This window comes from Hylobates moloch, unplaced genomic scaffold (assembly GCF_009828535.3).
Source record: "Hylobates moloch isolate HMO894 unplaced genomic scaffold, HMol_V3 SCAFFOLD_20, whole genome shotgun sequence".
NCBI classification, from domain to species: domain Eukaryota; kingdom Metazoa; phylum Chordata; class Mammalia; order Primates; family Hylobatidae; genus Hylobates; species Hylobates moloch.
In genome coordinates, this window is record NW_026652295.1 from 49,831,542 (window position 1) to 49,841,230 (window position 9,689).

Below are 9,689 nucleotides of genomic sequence, written 5' to 3' on the forward strand. Positions count from 1 at the left end.
TTGAAAGCATGTCGAAGATGGTCTGAGGGAAGCAATTGGGAAAAGCAAGCATAGCTCGTCCAAGTGGGTGAGAGTCTGAGTTAGAGGAAGCTTGGAAATAGATGTGAGAGATGCTGCAGCTTCTGGGATTGCTGCCTGGTCGTGTGTAGAGGAGGGGCAGTAGGGTTCATTCTGAATCTTGTCTTGAAAAGTACATAGATAGTGATGCCAAAACCAGGACTAGGGAAGTCACTTGAAGCTGTATCCTACCTCCTCCTCCATCTGCATCTGCTTCACCTATCAAGGATATCTACCATTACCACTAAAATTCAAGTGCTTATGGCCTCCCTCATTCATCAGCCAGGGTTTATCTGGCCAGGAAACAGAAGCCCCTTCAGGCATTTGCAACAGAGGGAGTTTGAGTCAGAGAACTGGTCACCCTGGTAGTTGAGATTGCCATCAGCAAGAAGCTGTTACCATTCCAAGGCTGCAGGGACAAACGGAGTGAGCAGTCCTCTGGGAGACTGAGGAAGGAAGCTCCTGGCTTCTCCCCACTTTCCACTTCCCACTTTTACTCATCTGTCCTTCAATTCCCTTTTGGCTGAGCCGAGCTGAAACCCAGCTGACAGGGGAGTTTGAGCAAGCAGCCTCCAGGGTCAGCCCTCTGAGTTGTAAGTAGAGCAGGACAGGGAGGAATGGATCTCAGGACAAACAGGTTCGGGATCCGGCAAACTAATTTTACACTCCAGCCATTGAGTTGGAACTACAGGCCAGCCTCCCCCAAGTTAGCATGTAGAATATGGGATACCAGCTGAGTGCCTGAGAGGTATCATTCACCTCAATGGTGGTAGGGGCAGAGAAGGGTGACATACAGCCGGCCACATCTATATCCACTGGCCCTTCCTTGCCCTAGTCCTCTGTATTCCTGAGAAGGAACTATTCTCAAGGACCTGAGTCCAAGTTCATCTTAGAGTACAGAGAAAAGAACAGCTAACTTCTTCTCTCTTTCCTTGTTATCCGCCATCATGTCTCCTCTCCTTTCTAGTTCTCATCGCTCTCTACTCCCCCCGCCCTCCTTTTCTCCATCTTCATCACCTTTGTCCAGTCTCCATCCCCATTTTCAATTCCTTCCTCAAAACACCAAGTTGCTTGGTAGCATGCAGGGTTAGAACATGCCTTTAACAGAAAGTCTCGTGTCTCTTTAACCTAGTTATTTATTCCTTGAGCAGAGTAGATATTCAACAAAAGAATTGTTGAATTCAATTAAATAGGATATATCTTATTATTAAATAATTTATTCATTTTTTGTTTACTTATATGATGGGAACTTGAGTAGTTTCTGGAATTGTCTCCACAACACCTGGTCAAGGAATCTGTGAGGAAAAGAAAGATCAAATAGAAAATCAAGGTACATGACACCAGAAGACCTACATGTTATGTCAAACTTTTTCTTCCTCATGAACCATTAAAATAGAGCATAATTCTTCTGACAGCTGTACATATGTTTATAAATACATGATATTGACCCATAGCATAGCAGCTCTGCTCAGCTTCTAACAAGTAAGAATGAAAAGAGGACATGGTCTTTAGGAACATGAATTTCTGCCCTTCCCATTTTCCTTCAGAAGAAGAGATTCTTCTATGACCTCATTGGGGGCGGAAATTTTAACCAAAATGGTGTCACCCCTGAACCCACTGCGACACGCCACGTAAGTGACCACAGAAGGAGAAAAGCCCTATAAAAAGAGAGACGATAGCGCTACATTTTGTCCGTCTCATAGCAGGCACAAACTCATCCATCCCCAGTTGATTGGAAGAAACAACGATGACTCCTGGGAAGACCTCATTGGTGGTGAGTCCTGCAATAACGTGCGATGCTCTTGTTGATTTGGACTAGATAATATTTCTGGACTGTGGGCATGAAATGCTGAGTTCTGACTATGGAGATCCAGGAATACTGTATATGTAGGATAGGAAACGAAAGCTTTGGTAGATATTTAAGTCATTGTGCAGCATTTTCAAGAACTGATATACAGCAGTTTGAAAGATAAGATTAAAACTGAAAGATAGCTATATTGGGGCTAAACCACACAAGAAGTGTCACATGATGCTGTGCAGTAAGAAAGAAAATTGATTGAAAGTCTGTTTTTCTGAGTACAAAGGATTTAATATAATTCTCCCACGGCATTTTTCTTTAAAATGGGTCACTATCCTTGAGATTTTGAAAGCCGTAGCAGCAACAGCCTTTGTCTCCATTATCTCGTACCATATTCTCAGTACATCGAAACTATGTATTCTAACTAGATATAGGTATAACTGTTTTAGAATAAATGGGGTTTATATTTTTTAAATATTTAACTTCAAGTATCTTTTTTGAAATCTGATTTTATTACAGAATCAATACATTTTAAATTTAGAACAACTGGAAAATATACCTAAGAAAACATGAAGGAGATCGAGTTTTTAGTTGGATGCCTGCCAGTAGCACCAACAGCACTTCTAGCATGAATATTGATACCACATAGATTTTCTATAGCTCTTTCTTCCGATGTGAATGTTTGACTTCACATTGAGTTTCACAGAATGTGGGACTGAGAACAATGGTGCAGGAGGACATTTCTACCTAGAAGATCAAGGTCATTGTTCCTTCCCAGACCTGACAATGATGCATGTGCTGATAGGCTAATGACATACCATGACTTCATATTTTTACTAAAATTATTGCCCACCAATGGATAACATGTCTTTCCTAAGTCAAAAGGAGAATGTTGAAATTAGTTTTTTTAAAAAAATTTTAAAGCCATGATGTTAACATTATGTTGGTCATCTACCTAGATTTTTCTCTAGCTGATCTGAAAAATGTAGTATAGATTGTCCTGGAACATTGTATGTTCTCTATGATGAGCAATGTATCATCATCACAATTAATTTGTCAGAAAGAACCACATAGTAATCTAATCTCCAACCTCTCTCTCTTTTCCCATTCAATTCTAGTCACTGCTACTGCTGCTGAGCCTGGAGGCCATAGTGAAGGCAGGAATAGCAATCCCACAAAATCCAGGATGCCCAAATTCTGAGGACAAGAACTTCCCCCAGACTGTGATGGTCAACCTGAACATCCACAACCGGAATACCAATCCCAATCCCAAAAGGTCCTCAGATTACTACAACCGATCCACCTCACCTTGGAATCTCCAGTACGTAAAGCTTCCAGATAAAAATACTATATTCTTCATCCCTCTGATGCATCAGACTGCCAGTTAAATCTCCCTGAGGGTGATTTTATTCATTTAGAACTACCAGTCAAACCTGGAAGGACCACTGTGAAGAACAATTCTCAAACTTTCTACAGATTTCTTTTTTTTTTTTTTGATTGTCACGTTTGTATAATCAGATTGGATCTGTTCCCCTGCAAGAATTTGGACTACCTGTGCCCACCAATGACCACAGAGCCAAAGCCACCTGCCCATTGCTGCTCAAAGGCAGACCACACTGGCTTCTGCAGCCCGGGCTGTCCTCATTCACTCTCCCTTTCTCATACAGATTTCTTTAACAAAGCACGGGACAGCCTCCAATAACCCCTATCCTGTTAGATCTAATTGTCACTGACACCAATAATCAACCCAAATTAATTATAATCATTATTCTAATATTTATGAGACCCCAAGTCTATATTTATTCAAAGAATAGACATTTATCAAAGGGGATTAATGCTTTTATTATCTTAACCAGAGCTGCCATTGAGAAGATTTATTGCAAATAATTAGTAATGAGGGTTTTTTACTTTTTTTCTTTTGCCTATTTTTGTTTTTGAATCCCAGTGGAATAAGTATCACTGGGGTATTTCTACCCCTTTGTGTGTTAGATAGTCTTGATCTACTTCCTAACATACCTATGCTTGCTGTGTCCTTAGTATACCCAGTATTTAGACCCCATCAAGGGTTAAATACCACATGTATTTTGATCATTTGACTTTATACAAATAAGTCTCTGTTCTATGGTCTGATTGTAGGATTTCTTCTCTTCTTCCCATTACTGGGAAGAGTCAAAATAAATCAATTCAAAAATGCAAGCAAATCATTCACTGAGCTAAAAGAGAGAGGGAAGAGAAGGTTATAGAGACACTTAACCCTTTGTTTCCAGCCCTTTATCTCAGCTCTGGGCTCTGTCCCACGAATGTGATCTCAGATAAAATTTTGATGTATTCCCTCTTCAAAGACAGATTTCATCAAGTCAAATAAACAGCTATCTTATTCTAGATGGTTCCAAGTCTACTCTTCCTTTGGTCTTCTTTTGTCTGTCAAATATACCCTAAAAAAGCTATCATTTGTGTCAAACTTAAATTTTTTCTGTGGCCTCAGTCTGTCTTATTTTATTCATTCTTCAAATAAATTGGAGAAAAACTGATCACTGTCTTCTTTTCTATAACAATTCATGTGCTTGAAAAAAAAAATCCAATTTGTCCCCAAAGTTCTTCTTCAAACTAACATCATTTAAAGAATTTGCAATGCCTATAATTTGTCATCCTGTGAACTTGCCTCTCTTCATGTATTCCTGTTTTATTTCTTTCCCACTTTACCAGGAATTCACTTTCCTCCTGATTTTTCTCCCCTCTGCAGCCGCAATGAGGACCCTGAGAGATATCCCTCTGTGATCTGGGAGGCAAAGTGCCGCCACTTGGGCTGCGTCAACGCTGATGGGAACGTGGACTACCACATGAACTCTGTCCCCATCCAGCAAGAGATCCTGGTCCTGCGCAGGGAGCCTCCGCACTGCCCCAACTCCTTCCGGCTGGAGAAGATACTGGTGTCCGTGGGCTGCACCTGCGTCACCCCCATTGTCCACCATGTGTCCTAAGAGCTCTGGGGAGCCCACACTCCCCAAAGCAGTTAGACTTTCTGGAGAGCCGGCCCAGCCCCTCAGGAACCCTCATCCTTCAAAAACAGCCTCATTTCGGACTAAACTCATTGGAGTTCTTAAGGCAGTTCGTCCAATTAAAGCTTCAGAGGTAACGCTTGGCCAAGAGATGAGATCTGAATTACTTTTCCCTCTTTCCAAGAAGGAAGGTTTGACTGCGTACCAATTTGCTTCTTGTTTACTTTTTTAAGGGCTTTATTTATGTATTTAATATGGCCTGAGATAACTTTGGGGTATAAGATTCCATTTTAATGAATTACCTACTTCATTTTGTATGTCTTTTTAAAGAAGACAAGATTCCAGGCTTGGGAATTTTATTATTTAAAAGGTAAAACCTGTATTTATTTGAGCTATTTAAGGACCTATTTATGTTTAAGTATTTAGAAAAAGGTGAAAAAGCACGATTATCAGTTCTGCCTAGGTAAATGTGAGATAGAATTAAATGGCAGTGCAAAATTTCTGAGTCTTTACAACATACGGATATAGTATTTCCTCCTCTTTGTCTTTTAAAAGTTATAACGTGGCTGAAAAGAAAGACTAAACCAACTTTCATATTTATTAATTTAAATTTTGTAATTTGTTGAGGTTTTACAAGATACAGCAAGTCTAACTCTCTGTTCCGTTAAACCCTTATAATAAAATCCTTCTGTAATAATAAAGTTTCGAAAGAAAATGTTTATTTGTTCTCATTAAATGTATTTTAGCAAACTCAGCTCTTCCCTATTGGGAAGAGTTATGCAAATTCTCCTATAAGCAAAACAAAGCATGCCTTTGAGTAACAATGACCTGGAACTATCCAAAATTCCAAGTTCTTGATTTCACAGGCCTTCAAGACTGATGACCAACTAAGGTTTTCATACTATTAGCCAATGCTATAGACAGAAGCATTTTGACAGGAATAGAGCAAATAAAATAATGGCCCTGAGGAATGGCATGTCATTATTAAAGATCATATGGGGAAAATAAAACCCTCCCCAAAATACAAGAAGTTCTGGGAGGAGACATTGTCTTCAGACTACAATGTCCAGTTTCTCACCTAGACTCAGGCTTCCTTTGGAGATTAAGGCCCCTCAGAGATCAATAGACCAACATTTTTCTCTTCCTCAAGCAACACTCCTAGGGCCTGACTGCTGTCTGATCAAGGCACCCCACAACCCAGAAAGGAGCTGATGGGGCAGAACAAACTTTAAGTATGAGAAAAGTTCAGCCCAAGTAAAATAAAAACTCAATCACATTCAATTCCAGAGTAGTTTCAAGTTTCACATCATAACCATTTTCACCCCCATGGCCCAGTGTGCTGGCTCGCCCTACTTCTGAAGGCCTCTAGAAATTCTCAGGCCACTCTGCAGGCTCCCTGCTTCTTGAAAGACCTTCCTCTTCACTCCGTCCTGCTCCATCCAGCAGGCTCCAGCCCACCCAGAGGCCCATGGCTTTTCTAGGCCTCTTTCCCTATTCCAAATCCAGGGGTTGGCCTCTCCAGCCACCTCCTCTCAGTCATTGCGTGCTCACATCTTGATTCCTGTGACCGTCCCTGTCACCATTTTCCTACAGGAAATCCCCCAGGCAGCTTCCACGGACAGTTCCTCACAGCCTTTACGCTTTCAAGCTTCTCACTAAAAACCTGCTGCTCGTTTTCGAGCTTTCCCTGAACAGTAATGATGAAAAGAAAAAACTGTTTTTGTTTTTGTTGGGAGACGGGGTTGTAAAAGGATGTATATGTCTACGTGTGTGTGTGTGTATGTCTGTGTGTGTGTGTGTGTGTGTGTGTTTGTGTGATCCTGAACGATTATTTCCCACTAGATTTTGGGTGAGGGGTATGGGGGTGGGAAGAGGCAGTTGCTTTCCACGTACTTCTCCCCTGATACACTTTGCTTTTGTTCTCTCTTCATTTTCCCCAGTTAGCACTACCACGTACCTAGTCATCCAAGCTAGAAATCTGTGTGGCTTCCCTGAATCTTTTTCCTTCTTCCTCTCCCTCATTCCTAACATCCACATATCACCAAATACTGTATTCTCTCTTCCAAGGAACCCACACCTCCCCACCAATACCATACTACCCAGGTTCAGGACTGCATCTATTCTCATTTCTCTCCCCCGTGATTGCTACAACCTTCCACCTGTTCTTGCTGCCATTGTTCCCGTCTCTCAATCCATCCTCTGACCTGTACCTATGACACAAATTCAAATATAATAAAAAGCGCCCCCCAGCAATCTGGCCCTACTCCCTCTCCTGTTCTATCCCAGGGTGCTTCCTCCTTGATGTTTTACCCTCGAGTTGTGGTGAAGTTGTTGTGGAGACCACCATGCTATTCTTGGCCTTGATGCCTATGCTATGTGGTCCCTTCTGCGTGAACGCCCTTGCCACCTTCTCCCTGCTGTCCCTCCAGTCACATGCTGCCCTCCCCACTCTCCCCCACCTCTATGGCTCTACTCACATATTAAAACTTTCTTTAGGTCTCATCTTCTCTAAGGAGACTCCTGGACCCATCACTGCCTGTTATCCTAGATTAGGTCCCTCTCTTTCTTACGGGCTCCAAAAGCACTGGGCAGATCCTTTATCATTGACCTTACATACTATATCAGCTTTACCTATTTAGCCAGTTTGTGGTTCCTCGAGAGCAGAAACATCAGCACCTGACATGGCAGGTAGTAGACAGTCAATACTCAGCTGAACTTTGAACCAATAGTCCACAGACACCTCAAAATCAAGAGACAAAACTAAGCTCACTAGCTTTACTGCCAAACTGGCTCCTCCTACTGCTTTTTTATCTACTGGAATGGCATCATCTACTCATCTGAGCAAGAAACCTAGCTTTCTCTCCATCTATCATTCCCCTCATCCAATCAATGACCAAATCTTCATCAATGTCTCACATGTCCTCCCCTTCCTTGCTAACTCCAAGTTTGCTATTACAGTTGCATTATATTATGACACTAACTGGCCTCTCTGCTTTGCTTCTTATATTTAATAATTCGGTATCTCTCAAACTTGTAGGGGAGTCTAATCAGAGTAGATAATTAATAGCTTCTGCAACAGACAAAGTCCAAATAAACAAAGGTTTGTTTCTTGTGCATGTTACAATCCAACAGGATCATTAGGGAGCTTTGCTCTACTTGGCCACTGAGAGACCCAGGCTGACACGGAGGTTCTGACTTCTACAACACCATCTAGCACTGCAATGTCTATCACAGCAGCCACGAGGCATTTGTAGCTATTGAGCGCGTGGAATGTGGCTAGTCCCAGTTGAGTTGTGTTATAAGTGTAAAATACATACTAGATTTCAAATACTTAAGTTTTTTTAATGTAAAATATCTTTTGTTACTTTTTATATTGATAAATGTTAAAATGTATTTGGTTAAACATATTAAATTTATTAAAAATTCATCTATTTCTTTTTACTTTTTTAAATGTGCTTACAATAAATATATAATTAAAATGTGGCTAGCATTGTATTTCTGTTGGACATATAACCAATGAAAGAAAAGAGAAAGCTAAAAACTACATGTTCAGTGTTTAAGGGCCAGTCTTATTGACCAGGACTCAGTCACATAGACCCAAATTAAAACCAGTGGAGACTGGGAAATGAAATATTTCTATGGGTCCATGAAAAAGAAAATGAAATGGGATTTGGTGGACACATAGCATTACTTCTGCCATCACACATATGATGAATGAAGGCTCCTGCCTGACATCTTCCCACAGTCACATAATTCTAAACAGCTGAGCTGTTACATGGCCACTTCCTGGTGGAAGAAGGTCTAGGGTGCAAGTAACAGTGACATTAGTGTAAAAATAACCTTCAATCTACACTAATTTTTTTAAAAGAAACTTCACAAACTTTGGCAATTAACACACTATAAAACAACCCACATGGGACATACCTCACAACTGCTGCACACCTGTGTTTTGAAATTACACAGCAATTGTCACTCTTCCATCTCTCCCCATGTTTCAAGAGGTCTTCTCTAAAATGTAAATATGATCACATTAATCCCCTAATTACTCCGCAGTACCTCCCCCATACCTATAAGATAAAGTACTGCCAATTCTCTTGCATGACACAGAAGGTACTCTATGACCTGGCCCAATCTACCTCTCACAGTATTCCAACCTACCATCCTCCCTCCCTGTTACCAGTATCAATGCCATACCTAACTGGTTCTCACAATCTGGGACTTTGCTTATGCTTCCTGCTTACCTGGAATAGCCTTAGTCTTCCTATTTCTCATCACCATTAAACTGATGAAACTATCAACACATTTTTAAAAATCAGATTAAGCAAAAAGACATCTCTGGAGATGGAATTTGAGGAACTATTCTTAACATGTTCCCCAGTTGATTTTGATGCATCCCCTCCAGCAGCCATCCATTGACCAGCCTCTGGGAACCATTGATGGAGAAGCAGCTAGAGATGCTATATCGGAATACAGATGAAGATTAACAAAGAAATACATTGATGATAAATAGAACTGGGGCTGGGCACGGTGGCTCACACCTGTAATCGCAACTCTTTGGGAGGCAAGGATGGGAGGATCGCATGAGGCCAGGAGTTCAAGACCAGCCTGGCCAACATGGTGAAACGCCATCTCTACTAAAAATATAGAAATTATTTGGGCGTGGTGGTGCACATCTGTAATTCCAGGTACTCGGGAGGCTGAGGCACAAAAATCTCTTGAACCTGGGAGGCAGAGGTTGCCATGAGCTGAGATCGCACCACTGCACTCCAGCCTGGGTGACAGAGTGAGACTCTGTCTAAAAATACATAAAACATATATATATATATATATATATT

At 41.2% G+C, this 9,689-nt stretch overlaps 1 protein-coding gene across 1 annotated transcript; it reads left to right on the plus strand.

Moving 5' to 3' along the window:
- The first annotated feature begins 1,747 nt into the window (after positions 1-1,747).
- IL17A (interleukin 17A) lies at positions 1,748-6,178 on the plus strand. Its single transcript, XM_032140743.1, has 3 exons — positions 1,748-1,831; positions 2,974-3,176; positions 4,599-6,178. Exons 1-3 carry the CDS (start codon positions 1,805-1,807, stop codon positions 4,834-4,836), a joined length of 468 nt encoding a protein of 155 aa, XP_031996634.1. The 5' UTR covers positions 1,748-1,804; the 3' UTR covers positions 4,837-6,178.
- The last annotated feature ends 3,511 nt before the right edge of the window (positions 6,179-9,689 follow it).

What these genes read in the sequence shown, in the direction of transcription:
- IL17A (XM_032140743.1), top strand. Translation starts at nt 1,805, where the DNA reads ATGACTCCTGGGAAGACCTCATTGGTG. An exon ending in CTGGGAAGACCTCATTGGTG is followed by an intron (nt 1,832 to 2,973) that starts GTGAGTCCTGCA and finishes ATTCAATTCTAG; the next exon opens with TCACTGCTACTGCTGCTGAG. An exon ending in ACCTCACCTTGGAATCTCCA is followed by an intron (nt 3,177 to 4,598) that starts GTACGTAAAGCT and finishes TCCCCTCTGCAG; the next exon opens with CCGCAATGAGGACCCTGAGA.